We start from the raw sequence: 24,607 nt of genomic DNA on the forward strand, positions 1-24,607 counted from the left end.
ACAACTTTTGGTCCCAACGCGTTTAAAAAAGAACCTTAACTTAAAATATAACATATTTGTTATATTTTATTTGTTCTATCAATAGAAGTTAATTAATTCAATTGATTCATTAGTTTTTCTATTGACTACTTATTATTTGAAAATTTATTATTTAGACTGTTTATTAGATATAATATTAATTTCTAAATAATTCGCAGCTGATATCGCTACTCATTTGATAAAAATAATAGTCTGAGATACGATTAATTTACTTTAAATTTAGCTGAAAAATGTAATGATTTTATCAGTTGATGCATAATCTATTTAATAAATATTTATCAAAGTATATCTAAAATCTAAAGAATGGCGTAGCAGTTTTCTTTTGTTGACTGTGCTTTTCTATTGGTCGGAAAATCACATGGTAGGATCCAGTTTTCCCAATTCATTTTCGTATCTGTTAGGTTATCATCAGCATAAAATTTATGTAAGTCATAAGTACTGTTTTCCTATAAATATTTCTGTTTTTCTAATTTAAAGGTACCTATACTGTTATTACGTTTTTAATTTTATTAGTTTTCTACTATTTGAATTTTCTACTATTTGAGTTAAAGAGAATTGTTGTTGTTCTTCTTAGTATTATTTTTATTAGAAAAACGTAATTCTACGTTACAATTTAAGATTGCATAATTATTTAAGTCGGTGTCAGATATTACGGGTAGACTACAATTGAGGGTGCCCCTTGATTCTCGCCAAGTTGTTATCACGGTTGATCGCCAAGCTGGGCGATGTTGAAACCCAATCGTGATTCTGATTGGTTTAGATTTTAACGTTATTTTTAAATGTTCAATGGTATATGTAATGTTAGAGGTCCATTAGTTCTACGTTGGATATCGGCTGGTAAGGTAACTTTTGATTCTGGTCAATAAGATCGAAGGTATGTGGGCAGTCATAAAAAGTGACTTTAGACAAAAATTTCACCACCAATCCGGTACCACAGACGCCCTTTTTAATTCGTATTTCGCCGAATTTATGTGGCGATGGAGGTACACAGATTTTATTCATGATAAATTTAGACAGTATCTATCTGCTATTAGAGAATTCTGTGCACCTAAATCGGAGGATATTCAAGCTTAATGAAGAAATGAATTTTTTTTTCCTTTTTTAACTGTGCTTACTCCATTAATTTTTTGTTTCGATTCAAAATGCATTTTATTGGGTTTATTAATTTTGCTTATATTGGGTTCATTGCAATTTTATAAAGTTTTGGCCGATGTTTTGTTGAAATTTTCCAAATTGTTTTTTTTTTTTTTTTTCGAAATATCATTATGTTTTGGCCGCCATTCTTCTTTTCTTCTTTTCCGCGAAAACAGGAATGGCGCCAAACATAAGTCGCCAATTTCGCCAAGGGGCACGCTCAAGTATATTTTTTACCAAAATATTAAATTGCAAATGTGAACTCGCCAAATTTGTTACAATAATATACTTTTAATTACAAATGTTATATATATAGTTAGATTTCAAAAAATGATTTATATCAACTAATAAAAACCTAAAAGAAATAAGTCGCCCTAGATCAAGAGTCGCCTCTTAATTGTAAGCTATTACTAATTAAATATTTGTATTACAACAGACCAACCGATTTCTAAAAATTGACGTGAAAATTAAAGTCTTATATAATTTAAAATAAACTCTAAACTACTATAAAATTTAAAAATCTATATCTCTATATACTTTTAGAAAAACTCTAAGAATAATTTAAGATAAACTCTTTGATAAGTTGTCGCCACTTTTTTAAACATTGCAGTCTGTAGCGACACATCAAAATTTTTCGACATCTTCCAATGAAGAAAAATTTTAACTGTATACATTTCACATAGATTGCAGAAACGATTATTGGCAGAAACTGTAATTCCTTTATTTATTTTATTTTCAGTCTTGGCTTCTGTATTCTGGTGAGTCATGGCTTACAGCGGTTAATGCAACGGGGAGCCATTATTGCCTGGCTCTGCCGCGTTGGTGCACTTTTCCTAATCATGTTGTTTGTTGTGAAAACAATGGCTAGAAATAATGTTTGGTTGTCAAGAGAAGCTTTAGTCAAGTGAGTATTTAATGTGTTATTTTCATAAATTCTGGAGGGGAAAAAAACACATTTCTTTAGGATATAATTTTTTTTTTTTGCAAAATTTCAAAATGTATTATAGTCTTGATTATACAAAGTGTGAAAAATTTTGGAATTTGTTTCAATACTGGATTTAAATACTTCAGATATTGAAATGTGCGCTGAAAGGGAAACCATTACCAAGGGAGAGCTTTTACGTTACACCAACGTTACACAGTAACGGTACGCTGAATTTCCACATGACTTTAGCAATACAGCGCATGCTCATAAATGACGTAATGCATCTCACAAATAACGTAGGAATGTTAATTTTAGCGTAGTGATAAATAGCGTATTTAATTTTAGTATAAACATGGAGTCCGAAAACGCCTTAGTTTGTGTAAAACTAATGAAATGTTTCTTTTCCGAGAAATATTTCATTACACATCCTTATGATCCTTATGAAGATTGACGGATCCTTAATTCAGGGCTCGAAAAAACTCAGAAATTTTACCCGTCCCCGAGGACGGCTTGTCCTTTAATGTACTTGTCCTCCTTTGAAACTAACCCGTAGCTTCTATATAAATAAAAATATAATTTTCTCTTATTTAATACTAACATTTATATAAATTGCACAATGAGTAAGTAGTTACTAGGATTACATTATACAGTAATAAAAGAAGTACTAGGTTATTGGTTACTAATAGTAAAAGCTAGTATTTTTTTTATAAAATAATTTATTTCCTTTATGAAATAATTTAAATGACGAAAGTCAAGTTATTTGGAATGTCAATTTATCCATGGGAACTGTGTTTTTTAAATGAATCAAATATGACGTTTGTCAGTTCCACAATCAAGCCAATGATTTACAGAGGTTTCTGCTCGGAAATCTGAAAAGGGTTTTCCATTTAGGTAGATGTTCATAATTGCGTTTAACGCTTCTTGTTTAAGACTAGTACGTAATGAGTTTTTCTTGTAAGTTCATTGCTGAAAAGCCCCTTTCAACAGCTGCAGTACTCCCATATAGAGAAAACATCAATTTCACCATGCGTAATATGTTGCTGTATTTCTAGATTAGAGGATCATTTTAGAAGTGAGGCGTTGAACTCTTGTAAGACAGCAAAAATTGAAAATGTATCACGAACATTAACGGGAAAATGGCCGTCCGCGCGGACGTCAAATTCGAGAAATTTGTTGTCAGCGGGGAATTTTTGACCGCCGAGGACGGGCGGACGGGCAGTTTTTCGAGCCCTGCCTTAATTGATTAGTTTCGGATCCTTGTGAAAATTCCAAGCGTTGGAAAGATATACAGTGCGGAAAAAAAACGGACCAACCTGAATAACTTTTTTAATAGTTTGAGGAGGTGACTTTAAATATGCTAATAAATTAGTGCAGATAATATTTTAAGTTACTACAGGGTGCGCAGCGTTTTTGAAAAGTGCTTAAAGGTGCTTATTTTCGATTTACATTTTTTAAAAGCCCTTGAAGGTGCTTTTTTTATTCACGTTTTGTAAAAAAAACGCTTACTCTACTATCTTTAAAAAGGAGATTTTTTCCTTGCCGTATGTCGTTCCGAATTACGAAAAAAAATTCAAGATTTTCAAATTTTTCTCTGCAATAATTATCAGAAACTAGTTATTTCACCATGATTATGTAAAGTTTTTAAATGTTATTGATTTTACGTTTATAAATTAAGAACTTTAAACGATAGAAAAAAAATTTATTTTTATTACTGCGCAGATCCTAATTAGGATTTTTTTTTTTCGAAAGTGATTAAAAATATTTTTGAGTGCTTGAAAAGTAATTAAAAGGGGCTTATTTTTTGTTGAAAAATGTGGCTACTCACCCTGTATTAAATTAGGCACAAAAACATATTTTTTCAGAATAAACATACCGTTCCTTTTTCAATGGATTCGGATTTCTGACCACTGAAATATAAGAAGTAGGACATATGGCCCCTATAGATAGGTCAGGAGAGTAGTCCTAAGTTTAAACCCCTTAATGACTTTCCGTGTATTTTACCATATCTGGAGAGATTTTAAAGCGAATTCATAAATGTTTGCAGACAATCATAAAATTCGTTTATTCAAAGATAGTTCCATGAAAAATATAATTTTTAGCAAATATTTCTTATTTTTTATTATTTGATTTAATAGGAGTCGGAAATATTTTTTAAAATATAAGGTATAATTTTTTATTACATTATTTTAACGAGTGTAATTTTAAATAGTAAAATACAAAATTTGAGTGAAATCAGTCTATCAGTTTCAGAAAAATTGTACTTTAAAAATATAACGTTTTTAAAAATTCGATTTCTCAGGGACTATTCGACCGATTTTGCTCAAATTTTGTAATTTAAAATTACAATCTTTAAAGCGATGTAAAAATTTGTATGCCTTATAATAAAATTTCTTTTCGACTCTTATTAAATAAAATAATGCAAAATAATAAACATTTACTAAAAGTCATATTTTGCGTGGAATTATGTTGAGATAAAGAATTTTATAAGTGTGTGCAAACGTTTTTTCAATTCATTTAAAACGTTGATGAAATACGCAAAGAGTAAAATTAATATTGCACGATCAAAACTTTGGACGGTTCTCCTGGCCAAACTATTGGGGCTCTATTTCCCAGATTCCGGCTACCTGCTATATTTTGGGGATTAAAAATCCAAATCCGTATGAAAAAAAAAATGTTTATTCCAAGAAAGAACGTTTGTGTCTGATTTATTAACTTCGTTACATATCGTTTGCACTAATTAATTAGCATATTTGAGGTCATCCCTTCGAACCATTAAGATTGAGTCCTAGAACGTGAAGATCCGATTTTTTCCATTCTTTAAATTTAGGATAGCAATGGAAGTAGAACGAAATTCGTCCGTCAAAGCAACTTCCACTGTATAGCTTCCTCTCAAAAATGTATTACAAAAATATGTTGGAAAAAATGTCTCATAATAAATATGTCTCATACATAACCACTCAAAAAGGAAAAACTGTCAAATAGCTATCATACTTATACTGTAAGGAAAATTGCGGTTAGATAATATTCCAAAAAGAACATGAAGCTTTTTTTCATTCTTTTCTGTCATTTCTCATTTTGGAATTTTTTTAAAAATTTAAAATATAGATTTTTTGCTGATACTCGTAAAATGATCCAGGCCTAAAATCCTTATGAACGTATGTTTATAAAATAAAATTTTTATTTCATTTTTAATAAACTACATGTTTTTTTTTCTTCCTTTTCTTATTCAGATCAGGACTAGAATCAGTTCCCCACAACGCCAAAGTTCATTTCAACTACGCCAACTACAAGAAGGACGTTGGCGACAGATTTCTGGCTATCGAACATTACAGAATAGCTCTCAGGTGAGACACCCCTTTTCGAATCACGTCTCTCCTTACGACCACCCCATAAAACGAAAGGGGACCCCCTTTTATGGGCCGCGCATTAATGGGCCCTCTATTACAAGTCTCTTATGCAGACAGCCTTCTTATACAGGATGGACACAGGATCGTTAATCTGCGCCAAATCAACTCTTACTGACAGCAAATGCTCTTAAGTTTAACTACGTGATGAATCTTTGATATTTGTAGTTTTCTAAATTGAAGGATAAAAAATATCATGGTGCGTAGCATTTTTAAGAAGTCCTTAAATGTGCTTATTTTCTATTTTCATTTCTCAAAAGTCCTTAAGGGTGCTTTTTTTATTGAAATTTTTTAAAAGGGGCTTCATTTTTTTCTTTTTCAAAAATGAGATTTTTCTTTACTACGTAGATTTTCAAAACGAATGCAAAAGCGTGGTTTTCACAATTCATTCAAACACAATACTTTTCGGCGTACCGTCGGTCAGTAGCGTGTGAAAGAGCCAATCATTTTATATTTTTGATGAAATACTTGCTTATCCGCATGTGCTTATACTGAGCCGGGTTCGATGAGATTATTGCACTCTCAAGTGCAGCTCTGCTGCATTTTGCAAGATATTCTCAATTTCATACTTCATTTTCCATCCTCTAAAATCGAAGGGAGAAATATCTCTAGGTCTTTTTATGGTGGCTAATGTAATCAAGAAAACAGTTCTTTGTCAGAAACTAGTCAATTGACCACGATTATGTAAAATCTTTGAAAATTATTTTGCATTTTGTTAACGCATATAGTGCTTAAAAATATTTTAGTGTTAAAAAAAATACTTAAAAGGTGCTTATTTTTTGTTAAAAGATTTGGCTACGTACCCTGAATATGTCACGCGAAATCAAAATTCGATTCTTTTCATACGGGAAGAAACGTATATTGTGCAGGATATTTTGTCTAAATCGAAGAATTAGAGGCCTGGGATAGCCTGGTTGATAGGGCACTGGGCCCATGTCCAAGAGTTCATGGGTTCGATCCCAGGCTTTCCGAAGACTCCCTGTGTAGTAAATGGTGACTGATGCACCTTAAATCTGTCGAGTCGCAAAGTCCTCCATGTTCCCTGAACAAATCAATGCCTCTTGGGGTACTGATCCAGGAGTTACCTTGTCTTCAGTATGGTTCAAAATTAAAAGGCTACGGAGTTAAACATACATTTCCATGATGGTTTAATGAGGAATCTAGTTTGTTCTCAGGAATATACCATCAGAACAATTTGGGTTTTATTATGTGGGACCATCATAAATCAGTCTAAATTCCTACATTGGGATGGTGGTTGTTCCTGATAGTGCTATTATGGTGATAGTGTATAATTCTTTCCAACATTTGATTTCTAAGATACTATCATGGAAATTCGTGATGGTTCAACATTAACAAAACATCAAAACAAGTTGCTATTCTTATGCTCTACCATCACAAATCAGTCCGAATTCCTACATTGAGTACTCATGTTGGTTAATATCAAAAAATATAATGGTTCATGATGGAGTTATTGATGCTTACCATCAAGATTGATCCATCAAAAGTTTTGACTTGGGAAACCCTTAATTTTGATTAATAATCACGATCTTAACGAAGAATGATTTCTACATGGGCTTATAAAAAATATTTACCTTTAAATAAAGAATAGAAAAATAAATTACAAATAAATATTATTATGACTTCCTTGATTTTTAAGCTGATAACAGAAAAAAAAGATATCTTCATTTTCACTGTCCATTAAGACTCATATCACGTGATATTTGCATCCAATGAGGATGCACGAAAGGACAATTATCTTCTTAAGAGATTTATCGAAATGAAGCGAATCTGTTTTTACCAATTCAAGAAGATTTTTTGCAATGCTGACTTGAAATTTTGCTGAGAAGATGTATTGGTAGAAAACGCATGGCAGCAGTTTTTACCGGCAATTTTGATTAATCGATTCGCCTGTCAGCGAAATATTTAGCGTACCCGCTATTAAAACCTTTCATTGTTTTTAACCCCAATAAAAAAATATCACAATTTATGAACCGTTTGTATTTAGAAAGCAGACAGTTTGATTCATTGACTAGTCCTCTTAATCCCTTACAACACGGAAACTATTTTGATGAATTGCGACTCGCTTTGTGAGTTTCATGCTTTAGAAATCCCTTTTTACTCGTAAACACACACCTTTTCTGTTCCAAAAGAAAAATCAATGGAGGAGAGTTTACTTTAAATATCTGTCTCGGGGCGGATTCGGGAACAATTACTCAGCAAAATTAATTAGTTTCACCATCCCTAACTGCATGGCAAACACAAGATAAAACCAATAAATACAATTTCCCTTTTTACAAAAAGGGAGAAATGGATTCGCGGGCAGCTTTTCAGCCGTTGCTTGTTCTGTCTTATCAATTGTTCATTAGCTGTTATGGATCTTCTATTGTTTGTTGTTTAAACGATATCTTTTTTTATTTTTATTTTTTTATAACGTCGTTGAACAGAAGACCCAATTTTTGGGTTTATGACTACCATGTTCAACTCCGTAGCCTTGTCATTTGGAACCCAATCCAGAAGACAAGGGAACTCCTGGATCAAGTACTGAGAGAAATTTGCCTTCGTTGCCTCTTTAAAGGTACCGACCCGCATTCGTGTTACATGGAGAGGAAGACCACTAGAACCTCCCACAGTTAGCCTGACGGCAAAGGGACTCTAACCCATGATCCGTTTACCACTAAGGATATTTGACGTGAGCTCTGTGGTCGGTGCAAGCCGGATGCGGAGTTCGTATCGACCAGCTATTGCCGGGATTCGAACCCGGTTCACCTCATTGGAAGGCGAACGCTTTGTCCCCTGAGCCTTCGCGGCTCAAGCCTTACTCAATAAAAAAAATTGTCATAATTTCATAAATCCCCAAGAGAACTTTTTAAACTAGATAATCGAAGAACTTTAATCATTGAATGTTTATAACGTGATGCATGATTAGGCGCAAAACGTAACCTCCAGCAACTGCGAAAGTTCCATAGTTAATGTGAAGAAAAAATCTCAGAGAAGTAAAAGCTATGTAGCAATATTTTATTACAGAGTAAAAAAAATGACCCACTACTGAACGAAACTCAGTGGTGCAACAGCCCATAGAGGACCAAGACCTACTATGCCCATCTCAGTTTTCTTGAGCTTGAGCTCTTGGGGTGCAAGCCATCGCTGGGATTCGAACTCACTTTACCTTATCAGAAGGCGAATGTTCTATCCCCTCTTAAAAACATATATGTAGTTAGAGACAAGGAACTGAAAGAAAAGCACCAAAGAGAGGTGGAACACGTGTTTAAAATGAACGCATATTACGAAATCAGTTTTTGTATGACCCCTAAAAGTGATGCGAGAAAAATATACAATATTCATACTTTTAGAGCTAGATAAATTGTTCTATAAGTATGACATGCTTTTTATTTTAGTTCAGTAAGCGTTCGATAGCTGACCTACTACTTAGATGGTTTAAACCTGTGGTTAGAAAAACTAACTCTTTGTAGTTAACTACATCTACTTCTTTATTACAAATGTAGTGACTACTAACTACTTCACTACTTTTAGAAGACAAACTTAACTGGAGAACTTAATTTTCATCAATATTCAAAATGATTTTGGATAAAAAAAAATTAGATTGGTTAAATATGAGGAGTTATTAAAAAATTTTAATTCATGTTTTCATGAAATAGTATTTTGTTCTGAAGCCATTTTTTACGAATTAGTTCTTTTAACCTAAAAACTCTTTGCTCTTCTCTACAGTGTTTTAAGAGTTGCTAGGAAATTATAAAACATTTGCGATTTTAGTGATTAATGCTTTTTTTATATCCTTCAAGAAATAAAACACAGTTGGAAAAATAAAAAAAAAATGACCACCCTGAATATCTTTTTAGGATGCAATCCTAAAGGTCTTAACTTAAGTATGCTAATTAATTAATGCAGACAATATTTTATGCTACGAAATCAGACGCAAAGAAGTACTTAAAAGTTCCTGTGAAATTGAATTTTAAAATAGTCAGATATTTAAAATTCGACTTCTCGCGAACAATTCCACCCATTTATCACCGATTTTTCAGAGGATTAGACGTACGGGAGTGTCGGGTACCCCTGCCCACTGTCAATTTCCTATGTATAGAATATTTTTTCAAGTCAATGGGCCATCGGACATTAATTGTTATATTAAAAAAAGGTTTTTTTCAAAGTTTCAAGTACTTATGCAGCTGATAACATGGTGAACAATAGTTTTGAAAATATGTTGAATACAGTAGTCATGAAATTAAGAAAAATTGGTTGAATGCTTCGATTAAACTTCATTTTAATACTAAAAAAAATAATTTTTTATATACATACAGCATTAAAGTATGTGGTCTTAAGTTTAATTTGCACAAAGAAAGAAGTTTATATGTGAAAAATTGCTCGAGTAATTACAAATTTTCAAAAAAATTGGATTTTGGGTACCCCCGCTCCCATGAATGTCGCGTATCACCGCCCAATTTTATTTCGTCGATAAATGTACGGTTGCAAAGATTATTATTTTATTGCTTCAAATCTGAATGTTATAATTATAACATATTAATATACATTAATAATAATAAAAAGTATGACATTTGTTGTTATTAAATGATGGAATATATAAATAGTATATAATATAAATAGTGTATGATAGAAGTATATAAATATGTAATAAATAAAATAATTTTGTGATAAAAATGATAAATGAGGTTTATCCGTTGTCAATACATTGATCATTTTCATTTACATTTGAAAAAACAGTAAAAAAAGTACATAATTTTTGTAACTGGGTGGGGCTACCCGACACATTTTGAATAGAGCTGAAAAACATGTTTTTGTTAAATTTCTATTTTTTTAAGTTAAACTATTCTTTTTTTTTTGGTTTATTCTTTTTGCATTATTTAATTAGATGATAAGACAATAGAAACATGCTAAAATATTGATTGTTACTCAATATTAAACAGAAATATAAGCAATACTCTTTAAGTGGGCGGGGCTACCCGACTCTCCCCTATATCTTATTGAAGCACGGCCACCGGGACATTCTCAGTGCTCGCGTTGACAGGCTCGCGAAGGATTTGCACCCATCAGATTAAAAAAAAAATTTGCGTTTGAGCTTTGTTTCTTATACAAACATTTTTTTTTTTTTTTTTTTTTTTTTGCATCGCACTTCTCACTTTTTTTAAAAAGTAGTGCACTATACTACAAACGACGGAAAAAAGTAGCGACTACTTTGGTTTCACCGCTTGTAGCGCGCTACTTCCGGCCACTAGTTAAGATGCTTTGCAGAGGGAAAAGCAAGTTCCATGCGCTATTTAAGAATTAAAATTTTCCTAGTGGGCTCCGCCCCCTGCTCGCTGACGCTCGCCAACCCCAGAAAATTGCTACGCAATCTTATATGGTTTGCTTCGCTCGCTACTAACTTAGGTACATTGCAAATGCACAAAATTCTAAGAATTCAAAACAATAATTCAAATCCATATAACAACTTTTTTTCAAAAAAAAAAATTACATCTTTTTAGTAAATACTAAGTCATTAAAATAAATTTGAATTCAAATAAATGACGCGTAATTCGTTAAACTTATTAAAAATGTGCTATAGTATAATTAGTGATATAAATCAAAAACCGTCAAATAAATTCGTAATATATAAATTCGTGAAAAAAAGCGCTTTCAACAAAATACTAAAATAGAGATCTATCGACAAAGACTACTCACTTCTGCCTAGCTTAATAGTATGAGATTGCCGCAGCTGATAGGATGAATTTCGGAAGAGATCACATTTAGTGAGAATTCTCTCTCTGGTTATTTCAGTTTCCGTTTTTAAAAGAGCTATATGTTGAGCCACCTTAGCTAGATTTGGCATGTGACATTATTAGCAGCTATCATGGGTCGATTTTCTAGCGTTGCCATTCGGGGAGTCGTAATGAGGCTTTTTCTTGTCGCCGTGTAAGAGAAATATGTATATAGATTTTTTACACATTTTTCAAAAATCTTAATTTGTTCCCAACAAACGTGATTTAATTGCTTCCATTAACTAATTGGCACTTACTTGATGCATGTTATAATTTATATACTTGCTATTATGGGATTGTTGTGGTGTGTAGGTACACTTGAAGTATCAGAAGGTTTACAGGTTAAACATTAAGATTTTATTAACCCCATCACAAACACGCTACATGCAAAATAATAAGATTAATGAGAGTTAGGACTGCATGTCCTTTTGCAATGAGTTTCAACAGAGAAAGATGATGTGTTCGGTTCGGATCTCATCAGAGAAATGAATTAGTCACACCTTTAATGTGCAATGATTGGCTAGATTTAATTTGAGAAATAAGATTATTGGATCAGAATTTTGATAGACAGATTTTAGTTTCAGTTCCCAATTCTGGTTTTCTGTTCCAAATTAAAAGTTTCACTTCGCGAAAATTGTGATTGACAGATAAAGAAAAGTGAAAGTAATTATGGATCACCACACTATGATTATCTTAACAAGCGAGCAATTTTTTTTTTCATTCGAACAATAAATTTCAAATCATTAAAATTTGGTTTGGGTAGGGGCACTCGATATTCTATAAGGTTTATTGCTTTGTTTTTTTTTAATCTGTAAATTCAACCACTTACATCTATGTTTTCGGCACGAAGTTTGAACTCCAAAGCACCAAGAACAAATTTATTTGAAAGTTATAATTTATATACTTGCCATGATTGTCTTGAAAACATGCGAGCAATAGGAATTTTTTCATCATTAAAATTTGGTTTTAGGGTGCCCGGTATTCTTATAAGGTTTATTGTTTTGCTTTGTTTTTTCCTAATCTATAAATTCAACCACCGCATCTATGTTTTGAACACGACGTTTAAACCCCGAAGAAAGCAGACCAAATTTATTTGAACGTTTTGATAAACCAATTTTTTTTTATTCTCTAAAATAATCAATAGAGTACTTTCATACGAAATAGCCATTGAATAATAAGAAATAAAAAAATTCCTAAAGTGTCTCAAATGTTAAATCGACAGTGTATTTTGTGTAAAGTGTTAAATCGACAGGTGCATTTATCCGTTTTATTCTGATTTTTTATATTGAGGTGTTACAAAATGTAGCTTTATTTTTAAAAAAATAAAGTGGTGTGATGTATGCGTTCAAACTTTTATTTTTTACCAATTCTAGTCACGGGTATCCAAATTGTTAGTAAAACATGGTTGGTAAGGATCTTTTAATTCTCCTGGAAAATGATGACTTTAAAGCAATAGTCTTACCACAATACATGAGTTTTAAAAAAAAATAACTGTCCGATTAGAGAAAGTTGATCTGTGCCATTCGATGTCTTGATTTTAGGAGAAACAAAAGTAGATTTACCAAGATGTGATTTCGACTATTTTCTTCTTAAGTTAAATAAGATTAGTTTTCATTACGTCTACTGAATGAAAACGCTTCTCGTTAATTGAGAAAAAAGAATAATCTATCAATTTAATTACTATAATTTTATGAACATGTATATGGATACTATTATTACCATAATTTTACAACCATGCACATGGATACTTTCTTTTACAAAACTAGATTTACCGAGTTGTGATTTCGACTATTTTCTTAAGTTAAATAAGATTAGTTTTCATTACGTCTACTGAATGAAAAAGCTTCTCGTTAATTGAGAAAAAAGAATAATCTATCAACTTAATTACTATAATTTTATGAACATGTATATGGATGCTATTTTTACTATAATTTTGTTACCATGTCTATGGATATTTTCTTTTACAAAACTAGATTTACCGAGATGTGATTTCGACTATTTTCTTAAGTTAAATAAGATTAGTTTTCATTACGTCTACTGAATGAAAAAGCTTCTCGTTAATTGAGAAAAAAGAATAATCTATCAACTTAATTACTATAATTTTATGAACATGTATATGGATGCTATTTTTACTATAATTTTGTTACCATGTCTATGGATATTTTCTTTTACAAAACTAGATTTACCGAGATGTGATTTTGACTATTTTCTTCTTAAGTTAAATAAGATTAGTTTTCATTACGTCTTCTGAATGAAAACGCTTCTCGTTAATTGAGAAAAAAAAAGAATAATCTATTTATTTAATTACTATAATTTTATGAAGATGTATATAGATACTATTTTTACTATAATTTTATAACCATGTATATGGATATTTTCTTTTACGAAACTAGATTTACCGAGTTGTGATTTTGACTATTTTCTTCTTAAGTTAAATAAGATTAGTTTTCATTACGTTTTCTGAATGAAAACACTTCTCGTTAATTGAGAAAAAAAAGCACAATCTATCTATTTAATTACCCTCAGCTACAGCCAATGAATTGTTAAAACCAGTATAATTACATAAAGTAAAGCTTAGCACAGAATTTTCTTTTCCTCGGCCTTATTCAGTTACGTAACAAAGGGCATAATTAGAAATATTTTTTTTCCAGCCAAACTTTCTCCGGAATAACGCCAAACATTGGAACAGCATTAATAAACATCGTCTCTCTGATACAATAAATTACGAACGATATAATGAAATTTTGTATTAAAAGCAATAGGATTTTACCCCACAAAACGTTATAATTGAGCAACTTAACAGGAGTCTTTTCCCCTTTATCTCGTGCGTATAGGGAAAAAAAAAATTCTTTCTCTTCAGATTCTAGTTATAAATCACACAAACAGCCAAACCACGATACAGCCGCACCGTTGCTCTGTACCTTCGTAGCAGCGCTTATAAAAAATAAGCCACGATTTTGTAAATTGCTGTTTGGCGAAGCTTTTTGTTTTTTTCCTTACCTTATTTTAAGATATATTTTTTTTCGTTCTTTTGGCTCTGTTTACTAATTATTAGGCGTGTTATCGCAGAAAGCGGATTACTTGAGAGGTAAAGGCGTAGAGGCGGGAGGGGGGATCATTAATAAATCACATTGTTTCATTAAAGAAGAAAACTTACGGAATGTGAAAGAGGGGGGGGGGAGGATTTCGCAAAGGATTTATGAGGTATCTTTCGGGCAGGTGAATATAGGAAAGGGATTTTAGGAAGGGGAAATTCTTATCTCAGTTCTATTCATTAAAAATAACCCTTGTTCGTTTTCAGGCGCGCGGAAGATTAAAAGTGATATTTCATCAAAATAATAAAAAAAATGTATTTTTGGTTGCAAAGCAACGATTCTAGCGTCTAGTTGTTAAAGAAACTCTTTCCTATGTTTTTAATACAAATAAGAATTCTGTGATGTTTTAGAAATTACATTCAAACCATTTTTAAATGAATTATTCTATATTTTTCGTGTCAGTTTAAAAATATACTTTCGTATTACTTTCAAAAAAGCGGTGCTTTAATTTTTTTTTAAGGAAAATGCTTTTAAAAGAGATTTGTTTTGTTTAAAAGTTTCTTCAATCTTATGACAATGATTTGTTATTTTTAAATCTAAAAAGAAAACTAATTTGAAAGCTAGTAACAGAAACCGAATTACGTTTATTTAAAATGCATAGCAAGAATTTGTTTAGGAGAAATTTTGGTTCGATAACGAACCCCTCATGCATTATTTTATCGCAAATGAACCTATCACAAACTATTTTACTGTAAAAGCAAACCCGTTAGAAAGTATTTTATTGTGAAAACAAATTTTTTACAAATTATTTCATCTTTAAAAATGGGAACCCTTCACAAATTATTTCACCGAGGAAATGGACCTTCACCTTTTTTTTTAAATCGAATTCTTAACCACGGTGCGTAGCCAAATCTTTCAAGAAAAAATAAGCTCCTTTTAAGTACTTTATAAGCACTCAAAAAACATTTTTAAGCACTCTATACATTAACAAAGGGCAAAATAATTTTCAAAGACTTTAGATCATGGGTCGCCAAATTTTTTTGATCATCGACCCCTATATAATTTTTCGAAATCTCCATCGACCCCCATAAAAGTAATTTTCTGTTAATTAAAATAAAACTATTAGATACTGTGTTTGTACATTTATTTTATGATTTTAAACATTTATTAAAGTAATAGTACATTGTGTAACAATAGTTTTATGAAAAATATATTGATGTCGAAATTTAAATACCTTAATATTTATTAAATAATAAGTAATTATAAGTAAGTAGAAATAATAAGTAAAGTCACTACAAATTCATTGCTTCTTAATCAATGAGATGGGTGTGTCTGGAATTTTTTTGCAAGGTTCGCTATATTGGGTTCGAAATTGGTCAATTTTAATCTTAAATCCCCTCAAAACTCCACAGTTAATTTATTTCCGTACTTAGTTAAGATTGAATTTACGTGACTGAAATCGGCTTCAACCATATAGGAACTTGGAAATGCTAGCATAAATGGCTGAGCTATTTCGTAAAGTTTTACATATTTTTGCATTATATTTATATTTGCCCAAAATTTGCTTATTGTTAAATTTTTAAAAGGCGTCTTTGCTTCAAGATCCGATAATAATTCAGCAAGCTCATCTTGCAGTTTTGTCTCAGACTGTACTAATCCATATTATTAATGCTTGCCTTCTTTTTTACATGTATTGATAATTAAAATTGATATCTAAACTAAACGAATGGTTTTTTCAAAGCAATAACTAATTATCAAAAACTGTAAAAGTTTTAATAATGACACTGCAAATATTCAACACTGTTCACAGCTTGCAAAGATAGCTGAAACTGCATATGATATTTGCGTTTTTAACATCAATACTCGTCACATGTGACATTTGGACAAACGCACATAGGCATATGACTTATAAACCAGCTTGCTTCACCCGAATAAATATATGTTTATTAAATTTTGTTTTATAAAGAAACTTATATTAAGTCAATTACAAAAAAATTCACAAATTTTACATACAACAGTTCTTAAAGCGCAAATCACACAAATTAAGTATGTGTGATTTGCGTATTAAGAGCTGTTTTTTCTTCGACCCCCAATCGACACTTCCGATTCGAATCGACCCCCTGTCTCAGATCGACCCCCGCGTTTACTGAATAGACCCCTGGGGGTCTATATAGACCACTTTGACGACCTCTGCTTTAGATGATCATGGGAAAATAACTAGTTTCTGACAAAGAACTCTTTTTCTTGATTATATTTGCCATTAAAAAATGATCGAGAAATTTTTCGGTTCGGTATCAGAGGGTGTAAAATGAAGTCTGAAATTGCGAAATGTTGCAAAATGCAGCAGAGTTGCACATGAGAGTACAAGAATCTCACCGAACCCAACTCAGTAGACGCACATACGGACTAGCAAGTATTTCATCAAACATGATTGGCGCTTACATACGCTATGGACCGGCTGAAAGGATTTGTGAAAACGTTGAATAGAACAATATGAAAAGCACGCTTTTGCATAATACGTGGCGAAAATCGACATGGTAAAGAAAAAAAAAATCTCGTTTTTGAAAAGGGAAAATTAAGCACTTTTTAAAAACACCCAATGAAAAAAACATCTTTAAGGGCTTTTAAATAACGAAAATTGAAAATAAGCACCTTTAAGCACTTTTTAAAAACGCTACACACCATGTTAACAGTTACTCAACAGTTTTTCATTTACCGATAGACAAAATCTAAGCCATCCACGAAACATATGAAACAACTTGTAGAATTATAAGCCTTCAATGTAGAAAATGTTGTGGAAAAAAATTTAAAAAATCATGAAATGAAGAAACTGTTAGACTTATGAGAAAAGCATGCTTTGTACAAATTTGATGTCCAATAATTTACTAATATAAGGTTCATTTTGTAGAAGTCACATCATGCATTGATCTTTGCTTTTTAAAATGAATAAAAATATTATTTAGAGTAAGATACGGGGAAACCTCCGGGAAAGATCACTTCTATTTACGACCACTTTTGAGAGGCAAGGAGTTTTTTCCATAGACTTTATGTTGGAGAAAACTTTTAGGAAAGACCATTAAGACCTTCCCAGCGACCGGGAAAACATCTGCACTAAATACTGAAAACACGAAAAAACTATCAAAGCAAAAAATTTTACAGAACAAATAAATAGATTAAAATATATTCGAAATATTTGTGAGAAACTCTTATTTAGTGATTAGTTATGAGTTCTTTTTGACGATCCAACCTCACCGATGTTGCAGTCAGAATTCACTAAAGGTCTGGTTTCTTAGGACAAGCGCCTTATCTCAGCGTCAGCGGGACGTCAACGTCCCGCTGACGCCAACAAAATACTGGTTTGTTAGCTCAAGGCCTGGTTTCTTAGAACTAGCGCCTTATCTGGGCGTCAGCGGAAAGTTGACGTAGAGCTGACGCCAAAAAAATACTTTTTTGTTAGCTCAGCGTGAGCAGTCGGTCCTACGCAGACATTATCTCTCATTGCGCATGCGTTAATAACGTAAACAAATATTTATTTTGAATTTGTATTGATTTTGTTATTGTCGACCAGTGTTTTAGAGAACAAATAATGACTTTGTCCAAGAAAAAACACATTATAGCTGAGTTAAATGAAGAGTGCTATGTTTAATGAAGAAGCTATGTTTAATGTCAAAATCAAAACCTTGGCTGATTTCAATGTGCTGTTGGATGTTGTCCGCCATTGCTTCTGTGGTTAACGTCACGTTGCAATCCAACTGCAGTTGAGTTGGACGGCAATTGTAGTTCAAGATGAGCGTTCGATGACGCATACTATCAAACTCATAAATGGACCAATCAGCGCTAACCTTTGTTGTTGGCGTCCGTTGGCTATTTTGTTGGCGTCAGCGGTACGTTGACGTCACGCCGACGCCCAGATAAGGCGCTTGTCCTAAGAAACCAGACCTTAAGAAACCAAGTCTTAAGAACGATGCTATTCATGATTTACTTTTAGAATTGAAAGTTAAATTAGAAAAAAAAATTATTTAAAAAAAACAAGCATCTCAAACAAAAAAAAACTCTTCTTTTAAAGTTAACTCATTTTTATGATATAAAACTAAATGCAAACTTCAAAGAAAAACATAATTGTTTATTTATTTAAACTAGTTTTATTATTCATGATTGGTAAATTTGTTTTTACGCATAATTATATCAGTTGGGATTATTTTTATAGACGCTAAATTTTGTTCATTGATCTGCCTTTTCATGACGCCAACAGAAGTGGCATTTCCTCATCAAGAAACAGACACCAACCAAAAGTAAAATCGTTAGCTATCATGTACCTTCGATTTTATAACCGTCGTTGAACAGCCGACCTAATTTAGGGTTTACGACTACTGTGTTCAACTCCGTAGCCTTACTTTTGAACCTCTCCAGAAGGCTAGGAAACTCCTGGGTCTGTACCCCAGGAGGTATGATCTGTTTTTGGAAAATGGAGGTCTACGTGACTCGACAGATTTAACGTGCATCAGTCACCATTTACGACACGGGATTCTTTGGCAGACGGTAATCGAACCCACGACTGCTTGGACATGGGCTCAGTGCCTTACCAACCATGCTGTCCCGGCCCCCATGTACCTTCGGTAACAATTTTGAAGCCAATGAGGTAACCTCTAAGAGCTACCTACCTCCTTCAACGGCTATTTAGCTGTGTAAAATATCTAATAAATGTAATAATATCAGCGAATAAATTAATATAAAATCGGATTACAACAAATATTTCAGACATTCATTAAAGCGACAAAGTGATTATTGACATTCACCGGTGAAAGTCGACATTCTCTTGATTTTGGTCATTCACGGTAGCATCTCCATAATCCGAATAGTTCAATTATCCGAATCAGGTCCGGACTCAATTACTTCGGATAATCGAGGTTTTACTGTATCTTTATGCGGAAAAAAACTATTATGTCTAGTTTTGTAATTTGAAATATCATCTGCATCTATTATTTAAGCATGCTTTGTAAATGAAGAGGTATCATTAGATCAAAAGTTATTCCGCACGAATTTCTTTCTTAATTGTGCAGACAACGTAGATTCAAGATTTCATACTTTGTGGGTTATTGAATTTAGTTAGAAAATTCGTGTTCCCTTTAGAATTTCAAACTTCACATTTGTTTTGTAAAGGCCAAACTTTTACTTTTAAAACCAATCGCAAATACTTTTCTCCGTTTCATTTACATCTGACGCAATAAGCAAAGGCACCATTTGTGTGCAAAAAGAGTTTTTTCATATATTTGCATAGAACTCTCTTAAAAAGTTTTATTTTTTTATCTTATTTATTTTTTTTAAAAAATTTCTTGAGTGACCGTTTCTTTTCATCACATACTAAAAAATAAAAAGCAAGATAAAAATCCATCCATCGTTGCCATCAAGATTTGAACAGAGTTTAACGACCCTACTTAACTTACGAGTTAAAAAGGACATTAACAGCGCCACAGATGGGCATAATTCGACACTAAACCCATAAATTGGCCGTTGCCATTCGACGAGATGGTAATTCAACTACAGAAGCGTGAGTAATTTTTACGCACGAGCTCTACTGCCTAGTCCCTGCGCTTGTGCACTTTCGCAATTAGTTTTTATATTATGATGTACTTTTTGGCAACGGGGATGCGTTTTAGTGGGCTTTAAAAAAATTCGACAAAATGGCATTGTTTTCTGCTTCGAATCGCATCTGAAGAGCAATCGTGCATTCCATTGTTTCATGCAAGAAAAGTGAAACAAAAACAGGAATAAATCATTTTTCAAACGTAAATCAGTTTGAAAATACTATTTACAATTAGTCAGTTACCAGACATTGTTTCTGTGAATATTTACACTAATATTTATCTGTGAATTAAATTTCGACGGTAAAATTAAGAGATTGATTGAAATGTTATCATTGTTTTATTGTGTTGTTTTATAACCGACTTTGAGCAGTCGACCCAATTTTGAGTTTACGACTATCAATGTTACTCTCCATGGCCTTGCATATTTAATCTCTATCCGGAAGACAAGGGAACTTCTATATCAAGCATTGGAACCAACTACACTTCGTGGAGGACTTTTTTAATGGAACTAACCCTCATTTACGTTATATGGTGAGAAAAACCACTGAAACCACGGTTAGCTCGATTGCCAGGACATTCGTCTACAACTGAGAAAATTTTTCATAAGCACTGTGATTGGTGCGACCTGGGAACGTAACACGTTTCGAGTAGTCATCGCTGGGATCCGAACCTATGGCCCTATTTGGAATGCGATCGCTCTATCCCATGAATATCTAAAGCAAAAACATTAAAAAAATCGTGAAAAAAACATGAATTTGCAACAATTTTCAAAAAAATTAGAATTTCGGAGCAAATTTTGAAGTTAAGTTCTCAAGTGAAAGTTGTTCATTCTGGATGTCAAATTTTAACTCCTATTTGCATATCAGCAAACTGCAGATTGACCCAAACATGGTATTTTTCCCTTACAAGTTTAACAGTTAATAATTCTCAAACTAATAGTCGAATCTTAAATTTTTTTATTAAGTCGTACTATCTGCATTTTTTTAACCACATACCTTTATAATTTATAATTTCTAAGTCTCATAAATTGTATGCAGCTATTTAAAATTTAACATAAAGTAAAAAATAATGATAAAAAATTGTAAATAATGCACTTAAAATTGCAATACTTTCCGACCCATTTGAAATTTCGAACTAACTTTGATTTAAATTCATAAATAAATATAATCCTTTCAGCATGCCAAATTTCATCTCTGAAGATGTATTCTTACGACCTATAAAGCGGCCCGCATGACGTTTTTTCCTTCAAGTTAGCAGTTAATAATTCTCGAACTAGTTTTTTTTTTTCTCATTTACGATTTTTTTGATATAGAGAGAATTAAAAAAAACAGCTACACATTCCACAATATACTGTCTCCCACAAATGTAGACATTTCTAAGATTTTTATTATTTATAAAAAATTAATTTAAACCGATAATACGAGGGATCTTGGAAATAATAATTACAAGGATTCTTATTCTTAAGATTCTTTATAAGTATTCTTGAGATTCTTTTATTCTAATTCTTAAGATTCTTTATTGAAAGATTCTTTATAAGTATTCTTAAGATTCTTTATTCGAAGATTCTTTTATTCTTATTCTTAAGATTCTTTTATTCTTATTCTTAAGATTCTTTTATTCTTATTCTTAAGATTCTTTATTTAAAGATTCCTTATAAGTGTTCATTTTAATGTTTTAAAATTGTCCTGCTCTTTACAGGTTGTGGCCAACGTATTCAACAACTCACAACAACCTTGGAGCATTGTTGGAGGACTTCGAAGACAAGGAAAAACACTTTCGACAAGCAATAGCCTTCAATCCATTCTACGCTAAAGCACACTACAATCTAGCATCCCTCTACATGTAGGTGAACTTTTTTTTACTCACTTGACCAGTGGCAAGCAATTAACAAAGCGATTCGCCAAAATAAGTTTAGTCACTAAAGTCAGTCTAACTGTTTGACCACTAATTGAGCCACCCAGAGCTCCGATGTCAAATTTTATTCTTCGAAGTTGTTAAAACATTTCTAAAAACCTTGATAAAAGCGTTCATAAATTACATTGCTTACCTTTAAAACCTTGAGGAAACCTTGATAAAAGCTTTCATAAATTGCATTGTTACCTTATCAATTTTGTCATTTACATTAAAATTACGCGCTCAGTTTTTTTTAAACAGAATATTTAAAAACTGATATTTTGGATGGACATATTTACAAAGCTAGTTAATACATATGTAACATTTCTTTCGCTTTATTTTTCTGTTTTGAATGAAAATAAACATATTTGAGTAATTTTTTTTATAATAATAAAAAGTAAAAATTTTAAAAAATTCATTTTTCAAGTTGACTTTGACAAGCCTAAGGCGAAAAAGGAAACTTTCGTAAGATGTGGTAGACATTTTCGGTGGTGGCTTATTTTGTACACAATTATAAGAACAGTTTTTAACTGTTAACTGAATTCCAAAGATAATTTCATATAAAAAAAATATTAATTTAATGCGATAAAATAAGAAGAAAAAATAGTGCGTGGAGTCCCTCCGCGCGGAAGAAGTGAAACTTCGTAATGTGGAAATGAAAATAGGAAGGGGTAGAAATTGATTTTTAGTGAAATCATATTGTTTCTTTAAGGCAAACTTTATTAACAATGCTTACAATTCACAATTGATCGCATCTTTCAATTATCATTTTCGAGTGGAGAAATATCCAAATCTATAACGTTTGCAATGGGATTATGATAACTAAAGTAAGATACGAAATGTTTGAGTTCTATTTTTTCAATATTTCTTGCAAAAACTGCATCAATGGTAGTTACCCCTTTGGTTGTTGGATCATTCCTACCATTTATCATTTCCAATCCAAATTTGTCTTTAAGGAAGGTTAATAATGTTTGAGTTTCAGGTAACGAGAAATTCACATTAAAATCTCCTGCAAGGATCACAGACCGCTCACAATAATCAATTTCTTCACCAGTAACGTCTGCCAGAGCTTGTGAACCTGCAGTGGATAGTGGCAATAAAGATTTTGCAATAAATAACTTAATATCCCTCATGGCTGCTTTTGGTGACATATAAATGGCAATTAGAAAAGAGAAAACCTAACAATCAATTGATATTCTCAAGAGACGTACCTTGACATAACCTTAAATCCGTCGCATTGTTCGTGGGATTGTTTTTACTCATTTTTTACAATTGTTATCCACTAAGTTTGAAAATAAAAAATACTACCCTATTAAATTATATCTGTATCAAATCAAGCTAAAATATCGATATTATATAAAACGCTAATACGTATGTATCAATAAAACCGATATTTCTTTTCTCGCGTTGGCAACAGTTTTCATTTTTAATTGATAGGCTTCGGCGCGCAAGAGCACGTAGTGAGCATCATATGGCTAATTTATATTATATAAAACGCTAATACATTTTAATTGATAGGCTTCGGCGCGCAAGAGCACGTAGTGAGCATCATATGTCTAATCGGGTGAATTCTCACCGAATTATCAAAAAAATTCTCACAAATTATCTTCATCGAAGCCAACGCTTTACATCCGGCGTTCAGTACTATTTCATATTGTTTTACAACACATGGTTTGAGCCCTCTGGTGGCGAAGGCTTTAAGACAAAACTTACAACAGTTACTTTTCTCAACAACTGAAATTTAGAATAGTGTGATTAAGAAAAATATGTGAACTGTTTGCAATTTCAAATTAATATTGAAATGCACAGGCTTAGAATTTTCTACAGTGAAAAGTTTTCGGAACTTCAGTGTTCAAAAAAGTATACAAAAGCTAGACGTTAAGAACGTATCCAATGAGTGAGCAAAGCGAGCATCGGATTACGAAGCAATCCGAAATGAACAGCGAAAGCAGTTCCGGGGGTTGGCGAGCGCCAGCGAGCAGGGGGCGAAGCCTCCTAGTTTATAGAAGAACAATACTTTTATTACTTTTATGCTAGCGAGAACCAAAACAATATGGAAATGAATGAGGGAAAACTGGATCCTACCACGTGATTTCCCGGCCAATAAAAATGTTGCGTTAAACGTTTAACGCAACCTTGTTGGAAGTCGCATAAGAAGTATCACTTCAAAAATAAATTTAACATTAGGGAGGTTAAGCTTTCGACCCCTTTCTCCAGCCGGGAGTGTATATTTTTTAGATTGCTGGCATTTTGATTGTCAAAAATCCAAATCCGTGAGAGAAAAAAACTTTTGTTTATTTAGAAAAAGGATATTTTTATATTTTATTCTATAACCTAATTAATAGTAAGTGCCAATAAATTATCAAATTTGAGATCACCATTTTAAACCAGTATTCTGCTTTTCAAAGGCACCGTCGTCATACGAAATTTGCGAATAATATGCTATTTTCTTCACTGCTCTGAGTTTGAAACAGTTATTCATGACTGTTAGGACAAATTTAACCTTTTTAGAAAGGTTAAATTTGTCCTAACAGTCATGAATAAACGCCGTGAAAGCTAGCTCTGTCTATTCTAATTTTGAAAATGGCGCAAAACATCAATATGGCGAAAAGCCACAGTTTTTTGGGAATGAAAAGCGTTTGTGGTCTAATTTCTTAATATTGAAAAACTTACTCCAATGCTGCATTATCTGGGGTTATTAAAATTTGTAAGAACTGAGAATAAGGCAGTGATTTTGATAATTTCCATCTAGGTAGAAAAATGTCGCCAATTGGCGATTTTTAAAAAAGTTCAGAACGGACATATAACATAATTATTTTAA

General features: G+C 32.2%; 1 protein-coding gene across 1 annotated transcript in view; it reads left to right on the forward strand.

The window, feature by feature from the left end:
• The window catches only part of LOC107445955 (protein O-mannosyl-transferase TMTC1), a 380,735-nt gene that overhangs the window by 311,548 nt on the left and 44,580 nt on the right, over nt 1-24,607 (forward strand). Inside the window, exons 9-11 of the mRNA XM_071187075.2 lie at nt 1,913-2,077; nt 5,329-5,442; nt 21,592-21,735. Of these exons, the coding sequence (XP_071043176.2) occupies nt 1,913-2,077; nt 5,329-5,442; nt 21,592-21,735 (423 nt within the window). The remainder of the gene's footprint in view (nt 1-1,912; nt 2,078-5,328; nt 5,443-21,591; nt 21,736-24,607) is intronic.

This window comes from Parasteatoda tepidariorum, chromosome 9 (genome assembly GCF_982258835.1).
Source record: "Parasteatoda tepidariorum strain Cologne lab strain chromosome 9, Ptep-v5.0, whole genome shotgun sequence".
In the NCBI taxonomy this organism is placed as follows: Eukaryota; Metazoa; Arthropoda; class Arachnida; order Araneae; family Theridiidae; genus Parasteatoda; species Parasteatoda tepidariorum.